Source organism: Sinohyriopsis cumingii, chromosome 3 (assembly GCF_028554795.1).
Source record: "Sinohyriopsis cumingii isolate HCF-2022 chromosome 3, ASM2855479v2, whole genome shotgun sequence".
NCBI classification, from domain to species: Eukaryota; Metazoa; Mollusca; class Bivalvia; order Unionida; family Unionidae; genus Sinohyriopsis; species Sinohyriopsis cumingii.
Window position 1 is genome coordinate 64,045,827 of NC_142963.1, and position 23,337 is coordinate 64,069,163.

At 40.7% G+C, this 23,337-nt stretch overlaps 1 protein-coding gene across 4 annotated transcripts in view; it reads right to left on the reverse strand.

The window, feature by feature from the left end:
- Positions 1–14,222, reverse strand: part of LOC149802992 (UBX domain-containing protein 8-like) — an 86,555-nt gene extending 72,333 nt beyond the window's left edge. For 2 of the 4 annotated variants that reach the window (XM_089952535.1, XM_089952534.1), the window contains exon 1: positions 13,866–14,222. In XM_089952535.1, the coding sequence (XP_089808661.1) occupies positions 13,866–13,908 (43 nt within the window). In that variant the 5' untranslated portion in view covers positions 13,909–14,222. The other 2 variants (XM_089952537.1, XM_089952536.1) reach the window with 2 other exon arrangements.
- Positions 14,223–23,337: the final 9,115 nt, after the last annotated feature.

Consider the following 23,337-nt stretch of genomic DNA (forward strand, 5'->3'; position numbering starts at 1 on the left):
AAGAAGAACGTAAGAGGCAGCGAAGTGACGTATCGCCTCACACACGAGAAGAAGTGTTCACCCAAGTAGAAGACATGGGCGAACCTGAACCAATACCTTCCACGTCTGCGACCAGACATAGAGAGCCTACTCCAAACCAAAGTCCACCAGTATCACCCGCAAAGTATTACCACATTCGAGAGACGGAAAAGCGCTCCTCTAGAAAATTTAGAACCACGGCTTACAAATACACGGTGAAGTTTAAAGATTTCAAGTCCGACGTACCATTGGAGAAAGCAGAAGGGTTCATCACCGGGGTGTGGGATTCTTTGCTCACCACACTCAAGCGACAGTGTCAACCCAAAAAAAACAATCGCTTGAGTCTTTCCATAGAACACGACAGCTTGAAATCCCCTGTTTGGATCGAGTTTAGCAGCCCTGCAGAATTGAAATTGACCCCTTCCAAAGTCACGGACAAGATTCAACACGTGCAACAATCCAATGACCAGTTTGACATCACCGATGGAAAAGCCACACTGTCCATGACCCACGTCTCTCCTCCTCAAGGGACTGGACGCAAAAAACGTCTTATTGGTGGACGACCTTCGCAACACCAAAACAAGTCTCGTCCGAATTAACAACCCTCAAGACCAGATGTGTTTAGCCCGTGCCATCGTGGTGGGACGAACCTATGCCAACAAGAACGACACGGTAGAATGGAAAAGAACCTGGAAAACTATTCAACAATCCGACCGAGCCAAGCAACGAAATGAAGCAGAACTCCTGTTACAACAAGCCGGACTGTCCAAAGACACACCCTGTGGCATTTTTGAGATGCAAAAATTGCAAGATGCCCTAGCTCCACGATACACCTTGAAAGTGCACCCTCAAGAAGTGCGCGGACCTCTGTTGTTTCGAGGCCAATACTTTAAGGACGGAAAATACATTCATGTCTATTATCACGATGAACATTTCGATACCATCACCGGATTCCTGGGATACAGATATTACTGTGAGAAATGTGTCTATGGCTATAACAATCGAGAGCAACACAAGCATTGTGGATCGAAATGCTCAGGATGTTTGGCCTCTCAACCCTGTGTGGACGAAGGACAAGAAAGAGTACATTGTCCTGCTTGTCTGCGCACGTTTGTCAGCCCTGCCTGTTACCAACAACATCTCAAGACGCAAGGTTCACAGCAGAAATGTGCCTGTCAACTGCTGAGATTGTGCCCTACGTGTGGACAAGGCATACGTACCAATAGTGCCAAGGCACACGTATGTTCAGGAAAGAAAAAATGTCACATTTGTCACCGAATCGTGGACTTGGAACACAAATGCTACATGCAAAAATACCAACCCCAAGAAGAATAAGAAAGGCAATTTCATCTTTTTCAATTTCGAACGCATGCAAGAGACCGGTATTCACATTCCTAATTTCTGTGTGGCTCATCGAGCATGCGAGAAGTGCATTCAAGAACCTATCTTTAGTCATTGCCCTCACTGCAGCAAGATTCCTGGAGGACGTGAAAAAATCTTTCGAGGACCAAACATGCTGGACGAATTTGCCCGATGGGTCTTAGACCCCATTGACAAGACGTGGAGCCAAGAGGACATCGAACGTTACGGAGATTGTCATCGCCATGGCGCGGTGATGGCTCACAATTTCTCAGGATACGATGGACAGTTTCTTTTGAGGTACTATACGGAACATGGCACCGAACGTCCTAAAGTCACTTTGAACGGAGCCAAAATCATTTTCATGCAAGTGGGACAAGTACACTTTAAAGATTCGATGAGCTATTTGGCCATGCCTTTGAGTCGAATGCCTAAAACGTTTGGAATGACAGAAATGGCTAAAGGGTACTTTCCACACTTTTTCAATACGGAAGCCAATCAACACGCCGTTCTACCCCATTTGCCTGAGGCTGACTATTACGACCCCGACAACATGCGTACCGAACAACGAGAAGCTTTCTACGCTTGGTACCAGGCTCACACCTCAGACCCTTTTGACTTTCAGGAAGAAATGCTAAAGTATTGTCGTTCCGACGTGGACATTTTACGGCGTTGCTGTGGAAAATTTCAAGAACTGTTCATGGAACACGGAGGGGTCGATCCTTTGAAAGAAGCTTGCACCATTGCCAAAGCGTGTTCCTTAGTCTACCGACAACGATTCATGCCTGAAAACACCGTGGCTGTCATCAGTCCTCAAACGACCAACTATGTCAAACGCCAATACTCGGTCAAAGCCCTACGCTGGTTACATTACTTGTGCGACAAGGAAGACAAATGGATTCAGCATACCCGCAATGGAGGAGGCGAAAAGACCATCGGAACGCATTCGGTCGATGGCTGGGACTTAGAAAACCCCAAGATCGTGTACGAGTTTAACGGTTGCTTATTTCACGGATGTCCCGTCTGTTACCCTGACCGTGGCACTAAAAATCAGTTTTTACAACGAACCATGGAAGACTTGTACCAGGACATTTGTCAGCGACGCCTAAAGTTAGAACAGCAAGGATATCAAGTGGTGGAAATGTGGGAACACGAATACGATTACCGTTTGAAAACCGATCCCGAGTTTAAACGTGTCGTGGAAAGTTACCAGTGGGTTGACCCCCTGAACCCGAGGGATAGTTTGTACGGAGGAAGGACCAATGCCACCTGTTTGCTGTACCAAGCCGACGAAGAGAAAGGTGAAGAAATCAAATACTTGGACGTGTGTTCGCTGTATCCCTACGTGTGCAAATATTGTCACTTTCCTGCAGGGCACCCGCAGTTGTTGACGGAACACATCGACCTGGACCACATTCGACAATACGAAGGCTTGATCAAGTGCAAAGTTTTGCCTCCCACCGACTTGTACCATCCCGTGTTACCTCACCATTGCCAAGACAAACTGATGTTTCCTTTGTGCCGTACTTGTGCGGAAACGTGCAACCAAGATCAACCTTGTCAGCACACCCAGGAAGAACGCGCCTTGACGGGAACCTGGGTCAGCGTAGAATTGTTCAAAGCTCTGGACATGGGATACCAACTGTTAGAAGTGTACGAAATTTACCACTTTCCAAAGACAGAACAATACCACAAGGGTGACCCCACTCAGAAAGGCATTTTCGCACACTACGTGGATGCTTTTTTGAAACTAAAGCAAGAAGCCAGTGGCTATCCTTCCTGGTGTCACACTCCCGAAGACCAAAAGACATTCAAAGAGAAATACTGGGCACAAGAAGGCATCTCTTTAGACCACATCGAGAAAAACGAAGGCAGGCGATCGTTTGTCAAAGTGATGTTAAATTGCTGGTGGGGTAAAATGGCACAACGACCGTGTTTACCCAAGACAAAGTATTTGACAGAACCTTCCCGCTACTTCCAGATGATTCACGATGAAACCAAATTCATGAAACACGTGGACGTCGTTCGTGAGGATTTGATCTTAGTCAATTACGAAGAAGATCTGAACTTTGTACAAGCCGATGCATTTGGAAATGTCATCATTGCGGCTTATGTGACAGCCTATGCTCGCTTAAAATTGTACGAAGCCTCAGAACTGCTAGGGGATCGTGTCCTGTACTTTGACACGGACAGTTGCATCGATCGACCGGGTCAGCAACACCCTAACATCGAAGGAGACCGTTTAGGAGCCTGGACAGACGAACACCCCGACGACAAGATTCTAAGTTTCGCGAGATGCGGTCCTAAAAATTACGGCTACCAATACCGGGACAAACAGGGAGAAGTGCACACGGAGTGCAAAGTGAAAGGACTGACTCTGAATTATCGTACCAGTCGAGTGGTCAACTTTGGGGTATTGAAAGAAGCCTTGCAATCTGGAGAGGATGGAAACTTTAAAGTGACCACTCACCAACCGAACAAGATTGTACGTTTACCCACTCACCAAATCGTCAGTCGATCCCTGGAAAAAGTCTATCAAATCGTGTACCAGAAGCGAGTGAGACTTCCCAATCACTTTACGTTGCCGTACGGTCACAACGATATTGGTCAGCATATAAAAAGAGACAACTTCCAAGAACGACACTTCATTGCGAGGACAAGCGACGAGAAAGATGAATAACTCTACACAGAAGAAAACAGAGAAGGAACAAACATCATTGACCTCTTTCACCACCATATCATCAGAGCAAAGTGCGTTCAAAAAGGGAAAGGATTCAATAGACCTAAAGGAGTATTTTAGCATCCAAATGACTCAGACAGCGACCTCGAGAAAATTTAGAACGACAACTTACACCTACACGGTGAAATTTAAAGACTTCGCGTATGACGTTCCAGCCGAGAAAGTATCAGGTTTCATTACGGATCTACTTGACTCACTGTTAGAGGAACTCAAATGTCATTGCCAAGTCAAAGATCGAGGTCGTTTGAGCCCATCTATGTATCACGACAATTTGAACTCGCCTGTATGTCTCGGATTTAGCACACCTGCAGAAATAACTTCTTCCAAACTTTTGAGGGCTATTGAAGACGTGCAGTCGATGAGAGAAAACTTTGACATCACCAATGGAAAAGTGACTATTCATATGGCATATGTTGTACCTCCATGGGAAGAAGACGATGACTGCTCTTGATCTGCTTACCGATAAGTGTACCTAGCACGATGGACGTAACAGCAGATTTACGACTGAAAGGGAGTACGTGATGGGAAACATCTATGCTGGGACAGAAGTGGTAGCTGACCAGATTTTTAACAACGTGTGTGATGGATAGAGAGACAAACATGAACTTTCTCTTATTTGATTGTTTGTTACTTGTTTTGTTTTAGCTTTTTCTTATAAACGAACTTTTAATGTAAATTTGTTGCGTATGAAGTGATTTTAGAAAGGCGTGAACGTTAATTTTAAACATTAGTTTACTAGAGTCAGTAATTAAACAACTCGTAAATAGGTTTGTTTTATGTCCAAATGTTTATGGATTAAATGGATAGTGCTTAGACCAAAGCACAGGCTAGAGAGCCCATGTATATACTTGAATAAATGTTTTGAACCCATACAACAGACTTTTCTTTTTAGAGTCTCTATTCTATCTGTGTCTTTCTTAAGAATATTTCTGTCCTCTTTTCTGTGTGTTTGGATGTGTATTTGTTTGTTTCTGTATGTCTATGTTTGTCCCTAAAAACCCTTTGCATGGTAAGTCCCACTTGACGCTAGGGTGGCCCCATTTACTACTGACATTCAGTGCTTTGATCCGTAATTTTATATGTATTAACTGTTGTGCTAAGAAATGTAAACTACGAATTTCCTATTTCATCCTTTACTCGGATATCTACTGAAAAGCAATATAAAATCGAATAATAGCGGCTGTACTATACCATGGTCATAAATAAGGCTGTCTGATGAACGGTAAGAAAATATTTGTTGAAGTTGTCATAGACTAAAGTTTAGGACAAACATTTTCAACTTTTGTCTGAGTTTTCCGTATAAGCTATGCAGTACGACTATAAACTTGTGCTAGTTTGTACTTAGAATGTTGGAAGCACCATTCATATACCCAACTGCAACTTGTCCTTTTCCCGGGTTCTTCCTCCACGAAATATACTGGCAGCCATGTATGCTGAAAAACTGTGTTACCCCCTTCCCCCCCCCCCCCACCAAACCAATCAAATCCTTGGGTAGAACCATTTGGGACAAGTACTGGGTCATCACATACTTCCCATTCTCCGAGTGTCAGATTACCCATTAAGCACACTAAGCACGTGCTTAGGACACCAGCCCAACAGGGGCACCAGAATTCAAATTAATTGTTGATGATAAATTTGAATGAATTATGCGAAACCATTTCGACCTGCATGTACAAGTATTTTGATTAGGAATGATGGCAACACTTGTATTTTACCACATGTTATCTTTAATATTTTTTGGGGGAGTTTCACATTTTGTGGGAAGGGGGCACAATAATATTTCAGTGCTTATGGCCATGGAAGGCCCTAATCCGGCGCTGCATTCTCCATATAGTACTCATGTCCTTCGGTATAAACACGAGGCCAGGTGCAGGGTCGTCACATACTTCCCGTTTTCCCTATTCTACTCACATCCCTGGACTGAACCCCGGGTACAAATTGTATGCCTCTGTGTGTGTGTGTGTGTGTGTGTCCTCGACGTCCTAACTTGACACATTGTTGGTTTCTTAAAACGTTAAATTTTGTTGAGTTTCACCCAGTGGCGTACCAAGGGTAAATGTCGCCTGGGACGACGATGATGGCCCAAAGGGATTTTGGCGCCCCAAGACCTCGGACGACTGAGGTTTTGCTGCCCCAAGACCTCTGGCGCCCTGTACGTCATCCCTCCCCCACCCCACCCCGTTTGTACGCTACTAGCTTCACCTCAAGAATCATAAACATATTCGCCAGTATCGGTCAAATTACAACTTTGGTAGCTTTGCACACTCAATAATTGTGTATTTATGGGTACAGCTTTTGCTTACGCTTAATCTGCACCATAACTGTTGTCGTTATGCACACTCATAGTTTATAAGTGGGTACTGCTCCTGCCGGCCTTTAATCTGCACTAGTAGCGAAACACCATAAGATCTTAGAAACGTATATAACAGTTTTATCCTTCCGTTACATTTTTTGCCATTTATATGCGTTCATTTCATACTCCTCAAACTAACATATCGCCCTATGAAAGATTATTTTGATATAATACAAGCCGTGAGGCGCGCATTCATTTGCCTGCTGTGGAATCAATCTGCTAACTATTAATTTGCCAAATATTGGAACACTTTGCTAGCTATTCATTAGCCTAATGCGGAAACAATCTGCAAGCTATTCGTTAGACTAATATGGAAAGAATCTTCTAAACTATTTGAAATAATACAAGCCGCGAGGCGCGTATTTATTTCCCTACTGTGGAAACAATATGTTAACTATTCATTTGCCTAATACTGGAACAGCCTGCTAGCTATTCATTAGACTAATGTGGAAACAATTTGCTATTAATTAATCTAATGTGGAAACAATCTGCTAACTATGAATTATTCTAATGTGGAAACAATCGCTAACTATTCATTATACTAATGTGGAAACAATTTGCTAACTATTAGTTAACCTAATGTGGAAACAATTTGCTGACTACTCATTAGACTAGCGTGGAAACAAATGTGCTAACTATTCATTTGCCTAATGTAAAAAGAATATGCTATAACATTTTCCTTACAAATAACACTGAAATAGTCTAACTATATTCACTCACGATGTATAATCAACAAAATATATGTATAGCTTTATGTTCTATAACTCCCGGGTATGTGTTTGAGGAGCTCGCTCATTTGTTAACTTATAATAAACGCTAATTAATTATTTCAACAACAAAAAAGTTCTCTTGCAAGCATTTACTATCCGCTATAATAGTACAGTCATTAATTTGTAACACTCTAAACCATGTACTAACACCATTATTATTTCCACTTAGTACGGATACGATAATTGGTTGTGGTTATAAATGTATGCATTCCGCTTTGTTAATGGAATTAAATAAACTGTAAGTAATGGACTCTTCAACTATTATTTTTATGGATAATCCACAGTAGATGTGTACTTAAGTCAATATGTATAAAATATAACCCCTTACTTATCTTTAAATCGTCTACTTTACTAAGTTATTTAGATTCGTTAAAACCTTTTTCTAATCCTTCAATCACCTACCAAGTTATCTGAATAACGTTAGTTGAGATGGTACAAATCGTTTCACAGCTTAGACTTATTAGCAATGCCTTTGTCCATACAATCATTCCATTTACTGCCTTTAGCGTAAGTTCGAAACCATGTCTCAATGATGTCACAACAATTGGTCGACTGAGTTAATTCTTCGATGTCTTTATTACTTTCCCATCTTCCTACATGTATATCTTACGTTGTTTAATTTAATGTGTGTGTGTGTGTGTGTGTGTGTATACTTTATAATTACAAGTGAGTGCATCAGACACTAGTAATAGTTTTATTTGTATATACACGCTGTATTTATAGTTGTAATATTCTATTTTTCCATGACTACACGTATGATTTGCTGATTCTGAACCAAATGAATTATCCTCAGCAAATAGTAGTAGTAGTAGTAGTAGTAAAACTAGGATAATAGTGGGTAGAAATTTATTTTATCATATCTTATATCACGTGTTTAGGCTCGAATAAACAGTAACACAAGATTGAAAACAACAAGCTTTAAAAAAATACAATAATTTATTTCCCTGGGAAAAAGTATGTAAAAATGAAACAAAATCAACCTACGGTTTTATAGAATCAAATCCAAAAATAATCCAAGAATAATCCAAGAATAAAATTTTAGTAGTCCTAAAAACAAATGTTCTACTGATTTCAAGTTCGAATCCAGATGAAAAATCCAAGATGGAAGACGATGACGTATGCTGCAATCTGTAGAGTTGAATTCTACAGTTCCTTGAAGAAACAAGATCACTCCGGTTTCTGATTGCTGAATACATTTTTTTTTTTTTTTAAAACTGTCCTTGTTCAACAATTTTACATCAGCACACGTATTTTCCAGTAAAATAACAGAATTAATCCTTTTGAATCCAAGTAATTTGAAATAATTCCAATCCAAGTAAATTGAAATATACCCAGACTGCACAATATACAACTTCCAGTATAAATGCCCAGTTTTTACTGAGAATAATTCTCCAAAACATAGATTATAACGTCTTCTAAACGTAACCAGGGGGTCAAGTGATCATGTTCTTGAAGCTCATAGAAACTAGATACTTATTAAAGATCACGTACACCCAGTGTGACCTGACGAAAACCAATAATTTTATTCTAAGAAATAAAAAATAAAACAAATTGTTTATATCTTAAGCACGAAGTCCCATCATTACTCGACAACAACCAATCATTTTAAAATAAAGACAGAACTTGTTTACGTGGCTGCCATAAATTTTGAAACAAGGTCAGGATTTAGATCAACATCTGGTGTTTATAAACTAACAGTCAAGGTCAAACTATTTTCTGAAAAAAGTATCATCTCTAGTGAATAAATTTACATTACAATATCATGTAATGAAAAATAAAATAAAAAACTGACAATATAACTGAAATAAATATATATTACATCAGATATAATTAAATCAAATAAACATACATAAACAAAATAGCAGTAAGCACCGTACATCCGGGCATAATGCCTCATCTGAACACCATTTTACCTCGCTAAGGACAGCGTATTCTTTTTACACTACCTTAGTGGTTTACAATTAAGACACTGTTATTCGGTAATTACACGTATTCTAATTTTTATAGTGCAGACCCTTGATACAATTATAACACACAACATATATAATATTCTTGTTATTAATTATTACATATATGGGGGCCCGTACACAGGGGAAAATGGTAAATTTAATCTCTAAAAGTGCAGTGCCGGATTATCAAACAGGCAGAGTAGGCACGGGCCATATGGGCCCCGCGACAACGGATCAAAATAATATTAATAAAACATATTGGGAGATAATTTGCGAGTGGGTCCCCAAGACTTCGACTTCCTAATGGCCTCCACAGGTTTTAATCCTGCAACTGTATACGTTTTTCGGTATACATTAGTAAACGTAACTGACTACTACATGCTCCCCCCCCCCCTTTCTGCGATCACCCCTAATTATATATGCTAGAATTGATTTATGTGTTGGTGTGTGTGCGCGCGCGCGCGTGTGACTGATCTATCCACATTAAGTCAGTAGACAAATATTGATTGTCAGGATTTCTTCGTAATATTGAAGATATTTTCTGATTATGTATCTATTTATATGTGTTAGTGATCTAACCACTTCAAGTCAGTACACAAATACTGATTGTCAGGATTTCTTTCTAATGTAATAGTTCCCTTTCAGTTGAATCTCCCCCCCCCCCAAATTAAAATGTTATGAGGCAACAGAATAATTATTCATGAAAAACAAACAAGGTCGAGACTTCTTTAGATGTTATTCGCGATTGTCCCCAAATTGTTCTAAATCGTCAGTGGAGAAATCCCACTTGAGTGTACTGAGTCATGAATATCAATATTGTAAACACAGGGTCATGTGATCCAACTTTTAGGTGAGCCATGGTCAAGATTGATGTGCCTTTTCTGGACATTGCAACGTTTATTTTGGCCATATGACTTTCAATAAACGCAGCAGAAACTATGAACTGTAATTAATTGTCACTGATAAGAGCACATAGATTACAATAGTCTAATTACAAATAGGCACCAATATTGAATCAAATGCCACGTAAACATGCATTTTGTTTTGCTAGTTTCTAAAACTTTAACCGGAATATGATAAAATCGAGAGAACCATTTAAACTACCTTTGAAACAAGCTTAATAGATATGATGAGAGCACAAAGCACAGTTGTTCTCCCAGTTCATACCATACTGCTCATCTATTTAAAGTTTCCAAATCATAATGGTCACCGACGTTATGAATGAGTAACTTTTCAACTATATGTTTATGGGAAAACTTCAAAACAATGTCTTGATCGTTTTCGACTAAGTCAGTATTCTGTAAGGTTTTGAAAAATGTTAATAAATTATTTAATTAACTATTTAGATTTACTGTACATACAACAATGTAATTTATGTACTCGTGTCAGAATAAATTATAATGTCTAGTTCCTTTTGTGTTCATTTGAAGTCACATGGCCAAAATACATGGCGCAATGACAGAGACTGACACATAACCCTTAACAAACAAGTCCTACATTATTCGATGTATGTGTACAAAGTAGAAGACAGACTCGATAGAGCGTAGCGGGGATTTGCCTCTGGCTTGTAACGGTGAATTTCTTTATAAATTATTTGCATACTTCCTATTTACACTTAAGATGGACTAGATCAACTGTTTGTTATAGCAGATTCATCGATCGTGAGTTACACGAACTATGTTATTTTTCGCTATTCAACAAAATTATTCAATATCGTGGGACTTTAATGCTTACATACTAAGTGGACTTCAAGATATTACCCTTTGTATTCCCCGTCAATCATATTTATCATCTGTAGTATCAATAACGCTCTCTTATTACAAAACTATATCTATCTATCTATCTATCTATCTATAGAGAGAGAGAGAGAGAGAGAGAGAGAGCACAATACAATGTAAATTAAAAAGAATTTTTAAAAAATACAATTTCTCACGTGTAATGGCTACAGAAGACGTATGCAAAGTAATGTTTAAAAGTATAATCAAAAATGTGTTCTTTTTTATTTATCAACACTTGTCAGATTTTCTACTCCCCTAAATCACCACATGCGCAGTACATGGGATTAACTCAGATTATTTCGTATAGTCACCGTTACGTATTTCTGCTTTCTTAAAGACACAGACGCAAACACAGAAAACCTAGGTGGTATTAAAATTTATCTTTTCTTAAAATGAGATATTCTTTCCATTGCATATATATATATATATATATATATATATATATATATATATATATATATATATATATATATGCGTGAAACAGCTTAATATACACCACCACCCCAATCTGATTAAAATCATATCTCCCGAGTCCTACGTCGTGATCTGATGGACCGCAATAAGAGGTCATGTTCAGTAGACCTTCTAGTTCACCAACCAAATCACAAACGGCCCCCGAGTGGCCGAGTGGTCTAAAGCGCTCACCGTTCCGGATCACTGCCATCTCACCTCTGTCTGCGTGGGTTCGAGTCCAAGGCTCGGCTAGCGTGGGTACGTGGGAAAGCCTGCCAGTAGCTTCTCGTGGGTCGGTTGTTCTTCCCTGGATTTTCCAGGGTTCTTCCTCCACCAGTTATACTGGCCGCCATGTATGGCCTATCTTGTGCTGAAAAACGGCGTTAAACGCTAGAACAACAACAACAACAACAACCAATCACAACTTTACAAGTTTTAAAAGTGACGTGTCATTCGGAACATATCGTTACCAACGACAACGACGAAAAGTCTCCATAACACGGAGCTGTAACGATTTATCTGATAGGCTCTTAAAAATAAGTTGACTGGGAATTTCAAAAGACAGCAAACATGAATTGTATTTGGTTTAGCCAAATTAAAAAATAATTAATAAGCTTAGCATAATTGTTATTTCCTTTTTACAAAATAACAAACATGTGTAATTCTGAAACTCAGGTGATAAGTTTGAATCCATTCCACAAATAATCTCCAAAACCGTTCAATAACTTGAGTCATAGAATAAATACTTAACATTTTCTATTCCCTCCCTCACAAACGGAGCATATATTGTGGTCACTTAAATGTTTTGTTGTGTGTTTTTTGTTTTTTTCATTAACCATTTCGTGCTGTTTCTATGAATAAATCTAAAATTAATGCTAATGAGTTTGTGAAGTTTGTGTAAAATTTAGCCCAAACGAAAGGGATGGTCCATTTATCTGCACCAACAGCACATTCTGACTGGACCAAATTTCACGTTTACCATTTGTATTTTAGTTCTTATCATGTCTTTATAAAGTATTGTTTTTTTTTTAAACCCTATGACATGATGTGTTGTCGTAAAGTACATGAAAACTGTTTCCACGTTCAAAATAAACCTCACTGCATTCCTTTTCCACTTCACTACATCTTTGAGAAATGGGCAACAATTATTTATTCAGTTCATATTCTATATCGGATGGACGATTTGGTTGAGAAGGGGAAAAAAATGAATGAATTTAGGCAAAACCAATGACTTAAACACAAATTACTTTTCCACCAGGTAATCAGGTTGTTTATTTCCTCCAACGACCAGAATATATATAATTCAAAGTTCCAAAAGAAGTCAACCCTCAGTTATATAACCAATTAATATCAAATTCTGGACCTTTTAGTTCATTTATAATAGTTTAAATTTACAATCTAAACAGCATTTAATATAAAAAAACAGTACTGTACGGACCATATACCAAGGCAAAGTCATTAAAAAAATCCGCATGGCTATCTTGAAGGACAACAGAAAATCAGCTAATAATAGGAAAGCATACTTCCCTAATTTAAATTTGTTTTCATGATAAAAGAACGCACGTATTACTTGTATTCTTTGTAAGGCCCGTTGCATGAAGCCGAATTCCTATTATAAATAAGTAGGTTGCAAAAGGTTCTCCATGGTTACAAACTCTCTCGCAACGAATAGATGGAGATAAGTCTTCGTTATTAATGACAAGTCTTATTTCTTGCAAAATACACTGAACCAGTGAAAAATGGAGTATCCAATACTACAAACTGTTACAGTATTATATATATATATATATATATATATATATATATATATATATATATATATATATATATATATATGATGTATTTAAACAAGGTCCCATTTAAGAAAATCAAAAACTTTGTCAGTCTATTAAAATAGAGAAGACCAAATTTATGGTTTTCTTGAAAAACAGTGCATTAGGTCACACAAAATGTTTGCACTGACACCAATAACTCTCCCGTTCATAAAACTCTTCGGTCAGTGACAAACAATAGAGAAGCATCCGACCATGTAGCAACCTAGTTATCAACATTTAGCAGTGCGACTTGTCTCCAAATCCGTGTTTGAAATATAAATCTCGAGTTTATCTTGTTTTGGAATCCAGGTAAAGATTCCTCATCAATGAAATTCTGAAAAATGTTTCATATCGCATCCAATGTTTAAAGACCTAAAAATAAAATTCAGCAGCAAATAGATTGGATCTGAGATCCGTTTCATTACTTTCATGTTTTTCAGCATTTTTTCTTCAAAATCATTGTTTTAAAAAAAGCGCTAATGAGTTTGCCTATTATTTTTTCGCATTTGCTTTTGTTTATTTTTTTTTTCTTCATTCAACATACCCTTCAGATCTGTTCAAAATTTTCAAGTCCTTTGCAGACTGCCATCCTGACCCACACGTATATATAAAAGAAAATGGCGATACTTACCAAGCTTATCATAATATATAATATTAAAGCTGAGGTCATGCATTGGGCTAACTTATGAATTATTCCATAAAAGAAACGTGTTAGAAAACAACATCCACCATTTTTTCTATTGTTATTTATGTGCTCATTCCGGAAAGGGGGGGGGGGGGCAATTTCTTGGTATTATACTATACACTGTCGTGTAAACAACTGGTATATAAGATCACGCCTTTTTATATGGGATCGGTCAGCGTGTTTTGGGAACATATTTTTAGGTTCGAAACAGGTTATTATGCTAATAATCCAAAACCCACCGTGACAAAAGTGTTAAAATCGTTCATTTACATTTTTTTTTTTTTTTTTAGGGGAGTGTCGCGGATATTGCAAATGAACGAAAACAGACATTTAAAACAGTCAACATACCTGTATTGTAGTGTTTGGTAAGTAGGTTTTATTTGTCAGCAAAACGTTGACGTCAATGTTTATTTTGTTGGGGGGTTTTTTGGAGGGGGGCTGCGTTTTAGCAACATTTTTTTTTATTATATCATCGCAATAATATCACAAATGTTTATACTAGATATAATGCCAAGGCCAAGGTTACACAGTTCGCGGAAATTTCATTGTTTTCTTTAATAAAGGTTATTATTAGGCCGGTGATTGCTAGAGGGGACACTTATGGCAGGTTTGACTGTAGTTGAGTACTTATCACTTCTATCGTGAAGTATCCTCCTGTCTAGCACACACAAATAAGTACTTTCCCCTGCATATTTATCCGTAGCATGATGACGCAATCCATGATATTCCACTGCTTATTAACATATACAAACAGCGATATTTTATTGATTCCTAACACCAATGCAATCAATGATATTCCACTGGTCCTAACACCAGTACAATTCATGATATTGCATGGATGCCTAACGCATGTACAAATATATTCCACTGGTTCTAACACGAGTACAATTCATGATACTGCATGGATGCCTAACACATGTACAAAGATATTCCACTGGTTCTAAACACCTGTACAACCTGTATACATTTCTGAGAATATAAACAAAATTCTTGAGGCACGACACATTTTTCCAAGGTAAGACATGTGCCCTCTGTATGGAGAAGGCTCTTGTAAAAACAAAATTATATCTCAACATGTACACGTATATTGTGTGTTATTGTCCGATACTCAGTTTTTAATTTTAAAAAATCTTCTTAAGGATTGTATATTTTTTTTAACTCTATACGCTACGTGATTCTATAAAATGTTAATACCGTCCATACTCGCTTTTAAGTCGCGTCAAACTGCAAACAACCAAGATCCCGATCTGCCGTAGCATAATGCGCTTGCACATCAGGGTCTACATTGTTTGTTCTACTGAATACTGAACATAACAAAATTCTTACTACCGAAAATAAATCAAAGGCCACACATAGGCGGCATATGAGAATGCCACAACTGCTACAACATTGTAAGGCGACGTAACTAACATATGGGGATAAAACTCATCATGGGTCAACTTTTACAATCAAAGAAAGAGTAAACATTCGGATGTTTGTGACATCATTTGGGTATATGAATATAACATTGTTTTCGCACATCACAATATCTCTCTTGATGTGTACGATAGTTGAGACAGAATATATATATATATATATATATATATATATATATATATATATATATATATATATATATATATATATATATATATATATATATGGTCTAAGGTTGACATTGCCCGGGGTGGGAGTGGGAGACAAGCGCCCCAATCCTCCAAAATGCCCCATACGGCCTGCGTCTCTTACTGCCTCTGTCAACTAAAATCCAGCTCCTGGCCTTCGCGAGTGGCTTAGATTTGAAGCCCGGCAGACCATGTTTTCTACTAACAGGAGAAGGGGTGAAGGCGGCCCACTGGCGCCTTAAAACCAGTTGCTTCGGGTAGATGGGACTCGTAAACCTTGGATGGTAGCTCATCTAGGAGAAGGAAAACTCCGATTCCAAACCTCTGCTGCCTTGTGGCTATACCCACTCATGGGAAAGGCTAAGGGAGTAAACCCCGACAGAAAATCCGGAGATGGAGTCCCTAAGGCGGTATGACATTGACTTCAATGTCATTCCGGCAACTCCTGCGATGCCGTTGGTGCCAAGCTGTATCGGCATTCGTCGTTCCCTTGGGCACACCAGCTGCGTGGAGAGGGGGGATCTGCTGCATGGGCAACAGCTGATTCTCCATACCACCCTGCCCAGGCTTCATAGCTCCACTGGAGAGGACACTCCAGCGTCGTCGTACGGCGTCGGCACAACACGAGAAGTAGCAGTTTACCGGTTCTAAGTCAAAGCTCGATTGGCGTAGAGCTTGGCGCCAGGGGTTACTTCTGACGGTGGGAGAGATCATCAGGTCTCACTGGACAGCTACCGCCCGCCTCAAGCTGGGCAGCCCCCAGTCAGTAAGGTGCTGCCCGCCATGGCCTGCCTGCTTCACTGGGTGCGTGGAGCTTAGAGAACCATCTCGACAAGTGGGCCACAAAACTCTGCACCAGGAAAGACTAAAAGAAGAAATAAAAAGACTCCAACTCTTCGTTTTGCAACCTGGAACATCAGGACCATGTGTCCTGGATTGACCACTGACCTACAGCAGATCGACGATGCACGGAAGACTGCCGTCATTGACAGAGAACTCTCCCGACTGAACATCGACATTGCCTGCCTCCAGGAGACCCGACTGGCTGACAGCGGCACCATCAGGGAAGCCGATTACACATTCTTTTGGCAGGGGAAGCCCTTGGATGAACCTAGGCAGCATGGTGTAGGCTTTGCCGTCAAGAACACGCTAATCGCCTTCATTGAACCTCCATCATCAGGTACTGAGAGAATCCTTGCCCTCCGGCTGTCAACATCCTTAGGCCCGGTCAACATCTTCAGTGTGTACGCCCCAACCCTCTACTCCACCTACGAGGAGAAAGACAAGTTTTATGAGGCTCTGGATCAGGCAATATCCAGTATCCCCAACAATGAAAGCCTTTACTTACTAGGAGACTTCAATGCTAGAGTGGGAGCTGACCATGAGGCCTGGTCCACCTGTCTCGGCTTTTACGGAAGGGGCAAGATCAACGAGAATGGTCAGCGACTGCTGGAGATGTGCTGCTCCCACAGCCTATGTGTGACAAACACTTTCTTCAAATGCAAGGAGATCCACCAGGTGTCGTGGAGACACCCACGTTCACGCCACTGGCACCAGCTAGACCTCGTCATCACCAGGCGTGCAGAACTGGCCAGTGTCCTCCTTACCCGCAGCTACCACAGTGCCGATTGTGACACGGACCATTCCCTCGTGGCCAGCAAGGTGCGAATATTACCCAAGAAGCTGCACCACGCCAAGAAGAAGGGTCACCCACGTATCAACACCTACTGTGCAAGCAACCCAGAGAAAACACAGCAGTTCATCAGCAAACTGAAGGAAGCCCTCACCAAAGTGACACCTGATGACACCATTGATTCCAAGTGGTCCCATATCCGTGACTCTGTGTACAAATCAGCCATCACAGCTTACGGGAAGAGGGAGCGAAAGAATGTCGACTGGTATGAGGCAAACTGGGAGGAGATGGAGCCCGTGACTGAGGCAAAGAGGAAAGCCCTTCTGGCATACAAGGCTGCACCTAGCCCCAGAACACTACAAGCCCTCAGGATTGCAAGGAATAACGCCCAGAAGACCGCCCGCCGCTGTGCCAACACCTACTGGCTGAACCTTTGCAACAGTATACAGACAGCTGCTGACACCGGGGATACAAGAGGAATGTATGAGGGTATCAAAAAAGCGACAGGCCCCCCCAGCTACAAGATCGCCCCCCTCAAGTCCAAGACGGGCGAAGTCATCACAGACCAGGGGAAACAACTGCAGCGATGGGTTGAGCACTATCTTGAGCTATATGCAACCCAAAACAATGTCACTGGAACTGCCCTGGACGCCATTCCAGACCTGCCTGTCATGGAGGAGCTAGACACACAGCCCACCCTGGAAGAGCTCGGAAAAGCCATCGATTGCCTTGCCTGTGGGAAGGCTCCTGGAAGCGACGGCATTCCGCCTGAAGTCCTCAAGAGCGGAAAACCAGCACTGCTCCAGCCCCTACACACACTCCTCTGCCTTTGCTGGGAACAGGGATACATCCCACAGGACATGCGTGATGCCAACATCGTCACTTTGTACAAAAACAAAGGAGACCGTAGCGACTGCAACAACTATCGGGGCATCTCCCTCCTCAGCATCGTCGGAAAGGCCTTCGCCCGTGTTGCCTTGGCACGCTTGCAGATCCTAGCCTCCCGCGTCTACCCAAAATCCCAGTGTGGATTTCGAGCCGGCAGGTCAACTGTAGACATGATCTTCTCACTACGTCAGCTGCAGGAGAAGTGTCGCGATCAGCGGATGCCCCTCTACATTGCCTTCATAGACCTGACGAAGGCGTTTGACATGGTTAGTCGGAGTGGACTCTTCAGACTCCTGCAGAAGATCGGCTGCCCCCCCACGTCTGCTTGCTGTCATTATGTCGTTCCACGAGAACATGCACAGCACAGTGTGCTTCAATGGCGCAACATCTGAAGCATTCCCAGTCGTTAGCGGAGTCAAACAAGGCTGTGTCCTTGCACCGACGCTCTTTGCCATCTTCTTCTCCATGCTTCTCCAGTACGCATTCAAGGACTGCAGCGAGGGAGTGTACATCCATACCAGGGCTGACGGCAAGCTGTTCAACATCGCCCGTCTCCGTGCTAAGACTAAAGTCACAGAGGTACTCATCCGTGAATTGCTCTTTGCCGACGATGCAGCCTTGACATCACACACGGAAGATGGACTTCAGCAGCTGGTATGCTGCCTCTCCCATGCATGTAATGAATTTGGACTGACGATCAGTTTGAAGAAAACAAATGTCATGGCACAGGACACAGACTCCCCTCCCTCTGTCTCCATCGATGGGTACAATTTGGAAGTTGTCGAGAACTTCACATACCTCGGGTCTAACATCTCCAGCTCACTCTCCATTGATTCTGAGGTGGGCGGCAGGATTGCCAAGGCAGCAGCAGTGATGGCCAGACTTAACCAGAGGGTCTGGAACAACCCCAACCTCACAGAGAAGACCAAACTGCGTGTCTACCAAGCGTGCGTGCTCAGCTCACTTCTCTACAGCAGCGAAACATGGACCACCTATGCAAGACACGAGAGGAAACTCAACAGCTTCCACCTGAGATGTCTGCGGCGCATTCTGCACATCCAGTGGCAGGACAAAGTACCCAACACAGAGGTTCTAGAACGCGCCAACATGAACAGCATGTTCTCCATACTCAGCGAGAGGCGCCTTCGCTGGCTCGGCCATGTCAAGAGAATGGACCCAGGTCGCATTCCCAAGGACCTGTTATATGGGGAGTTAGCAGAAGGTGCACGACCAACTGGACGACCACATCTGCGCTACAAAGATGTTTGCAAGAAGGATATGAAGACAGCAAACATCAATGTCAACGACTGGGAGAGCTGTGCAAACAACCGTTCCAGCTGGCGTCTAGCTGTCAGGCAGGGAGTCCAAAACGCAGAGGAAAAGAGAACAATAAAGCAAGCTGAAAAGAGAGCTAAAAAGAAGGATAAGCAAAAGCGTACTTTGGAGCTATGCCATCGTCTCTCGTAGACGGACGGATGCCAAGACAAGATATATATATATATATATATATATATATATATATATATATATATATATATATATATATATATATATATATATATATATATATATTGTTGTTGTTGTTGTAGGGTTTAACGCCATTTTTCAGCACACGATAGGCTATACATGGCGGCCAGTATTAATGTTGGAGGAAGAACCCGGGAAAACCCCGGAAAGAACACCGACCCACGAGAAGCTACTGGCAAGCTTTCTCACATACCCACATTGGCTGAATCCGAGACTCGAACCTACGCAGACAGAGGTGAGATGGCAGTGATCCGTAACGGAGAGCGCTTTAGACCACTCGGCCACTCGGGGCCCCTATACATACATACATACATACATACATACATATAAGCTTCTCCAGATAGCAGAAAGTTTATGAAATTGTTTAACTATTACGGTAATAAATTTTGTAAGATCTTTGAGAATTTTGCTATTTTTGGTGGCAAATAAGGCTTGTAACTTTCCAAAGGTAATAGAACGGTTTTAAAACATACCCCTTTTTGTGATATTTTGGACAAATAAATAAATCATAGCATTTGTTCCCGTTGTCATTTGTATCATAATGATTACATTTTCTTTCCTCAAACGGTGTATTGTCGCAACGACCGATTTCAGCGGGGAGTCAGTGATTGAAAGTCCTGAACTTTATCAATGGCAAATACTGATTCTTAGGTAACAGTAACAAGTAACTTTCTATATTTAGGTCTTCTTTTAAACAATGGCATATTTCCACTTGGTAGGTAAGGTTACCTGTATTTAAAAGTCTTTTTAAGTTTCTGTTATCATGCGTTTAGTTCCTTTTTGATTATTAATACATTCAAAGTATAGGAGGCCAGGTCTCCCAACAGTTATCAGTGCTCTTTATGTTATTCATCCATTTATAAGAATTAGCGTAAGAACTGACCTCTTAAAAAAGTATTTGGTAAGGAGACAACAGATCTGGGTTTGTACAGTTTGCAGTTGGACTCGTCTTATAAGCGAACTGTAGTCGAAAAATGGAAAGGCACGCATCTAAGACTTCAATAAGTGTGTGTGTGTGTGTGTGTGTGTGTGTGTGATTTGGATTTTTAACGTAGCTTTAACAATTTTTCAGTCATATCGCTACGATGTCTGCAATGTGGCAGTTTATAGTGATGTCTAGCACTGGGGCATCATGCCGCAGACATGTAGCATGATGTCCCACCCAGTCACATTATCCTGACACCGGGCCGACCAGTCCTAACACTAACCTCTTAATGCTGAGCGCCAAGCGAGGCAGCTGTAAGTACCGTTTTTGTAAGTCTTTGGTATGACTCGGCCGGGGATCGAACCCACGACCTCCCGCATCCGAGGCGGACGCTCTAACCACTAGGCCACCGGAGCGGTCCTTCAATAAGTTAGGTTTAATTTGAGATAAAATATTGTGTCCTCTACAAGCAATAAAATAAATTATTGAGGAAACGTTGTGACCTCAGTCCATGCTAGGCAGGTGTATATTTAAATTCATTTCAAACAAAGCTAGCTAAAATCAGGACTTTGTATGAAATACACAGTATATATGAACAAAAATATATGACCGTTCCGGTGGCCTAAGCGGTATAAGCGTCCGCCTCAGATGCGGGTGGTCGCGAGTTCGAACCCCGGCCGAGTTATATCAAAGACTTTTAAAAATGGTACCAGCAGCTGCCTAGCTAGGCTTTCAGCATTAAGAGGTTAGTGTTAGGACTATTCGGCTTGGTGTCAGGATAATGTGACTTGGTGGGACATCATGCTACTTGTCTGCAGAATGATGCCCCAGTGCTAGACATCGCTATAAACGTGGACATCGTAGCGATATGACTGATATTTTTCCTCCTAGTCAAGTTAAAAATCCAAAATAACACACACACACACACACTGTGTGATCTGGAAAATTGCAAAAAGGTGTGGTATTTTGTTGTAAACATTACAAAAACATCTTGCACAAAAGTGCAGTGTTGTGTAGTAAACATTACAAAAACATCTTTCAGTAAGGTTTAGTGTTGTGTGGTAAACATTACAAAAACTTCTTTCAGCAAGGTGTAGTGTTGTGTGGTAAACATTACAAAAACATATTTCAGCAAGGTGTGGTGTTGTGTGGAAAACATTACAAAAACATATTCCAGAAAGGTGTAGTGTTGTGTGGAAAACATTACAAAAACATATTCCAGAAAGGTGTGGTGTTGTGTGGAAAACATTACAAAAACATATTCAGTTTTATACAGCAATCTGCCTATCCATCATACAACACTCTACTACAGACACACCAATAAAGTCTAGGACAATTTACTACAGACACAAATAAAGTCTAGGATAATTTACTACAGACACACCAATAAAGTCTAGGACAATTTACTACAGACACACCAATAAAGTCTAGGACAATTTACTACAGACACACCAATAAAGTCTAGGACAATTTGCTACAGACACACCAATAAAGTCTAGGACAATTTACTACAGACACACCAATAAAGTCTAGGACAATTTACTACAGACACACCAATAAAGTCTAGGACAATTTACTACAGACACACCAATAAAGTCTGGGACAATTTACTACAGACACACCAATAAAGTCGCGGACAATTTACTACAGCCACACCAATAAAGTCTAGGATAATTTCCTTTTTTGACAACAAATATTCACCACAATGACCACATAACTGCATGTATGTACATACAATACCTCAAAGCACCACTAATGGGTATCGTTGACCTCAGAAATAACAAGAACCTGTTGATCAGTCTTAATGTATTGACACCAATGAACCATCCCTCAAAGTAAAAGCATGGTACTGTATTCATATAACGTCAGCCTTAATGTGTCGACACAAATGATCTTTTCCCTCGAAATGAAAGAATGGTCTTGTATTTATATACTGTAACTTGTACTTAATTATTATTATTATTATTATTATTATTATTATTATTATTTTGAAAAGTGGCTTAAGGGCACGGCAAGAGTGAGGATTGGTGCTCTAACTTTTGCCCCGACACAGCTGAATAAGGAAAATGTAGCATCTCATGGATGTAATGGGCACAAAATTTAATTATATTAGCGAATCAAGTTTGAACAGGAATTATTTATTACGGGGGGGGGGGGGTGTCCACATTTTTCATGAAGGAGATGAGGCATATAGCTCAGTTGAGCGTCGGGCTTGTAATAAAAGGTTCGTTGGTTCAATACCCGCCCAGGTAGACTGCCTCAATGTGTCATTGGGGAAGGCACTGAACTCCATATCCTCGGCTTTATAAACAACATAATTTTTCATTATCAAATTTCGAAAATCATTTTTAAGACCGCACTCTTTTTTTCATTACAACGTATTCAATCAATACTATGCATACTAAAACACTTCAGTGGAATTTATTCATTTCAAAACAATTTGTCCAATCATTATCAATATAATAGTTTGGATAGTTTATTGCTGTTGTTGTTGTTGTTGCTGTTATTGTTGTTTAACGACACTCATAGCATATTATTGTTTACACCATGCTGACGAAATGCTGCTGTTGTGGTTGTTATGGGTTCAACGCCATTTTCAGCACAGGATAGGCTATACATGGCAACCAGTATATTGGCTGGAGGAAAAAAAAAGGGGGGATCTCCCCGGGAAAAAACACCGACCCAAGGGAAGCTGCTGGCAAGCTTTCTAACATTTCCATCTTGACCGAGCTGAGACTGGAACCCACGCGGACTGAGGCGAGATGTCAGTGATCTGAAAAGGTGAGTGCCTCTGACCACTCGGCCACCCGGGACGAAATGGAAGCTACCACGCATGTGCCT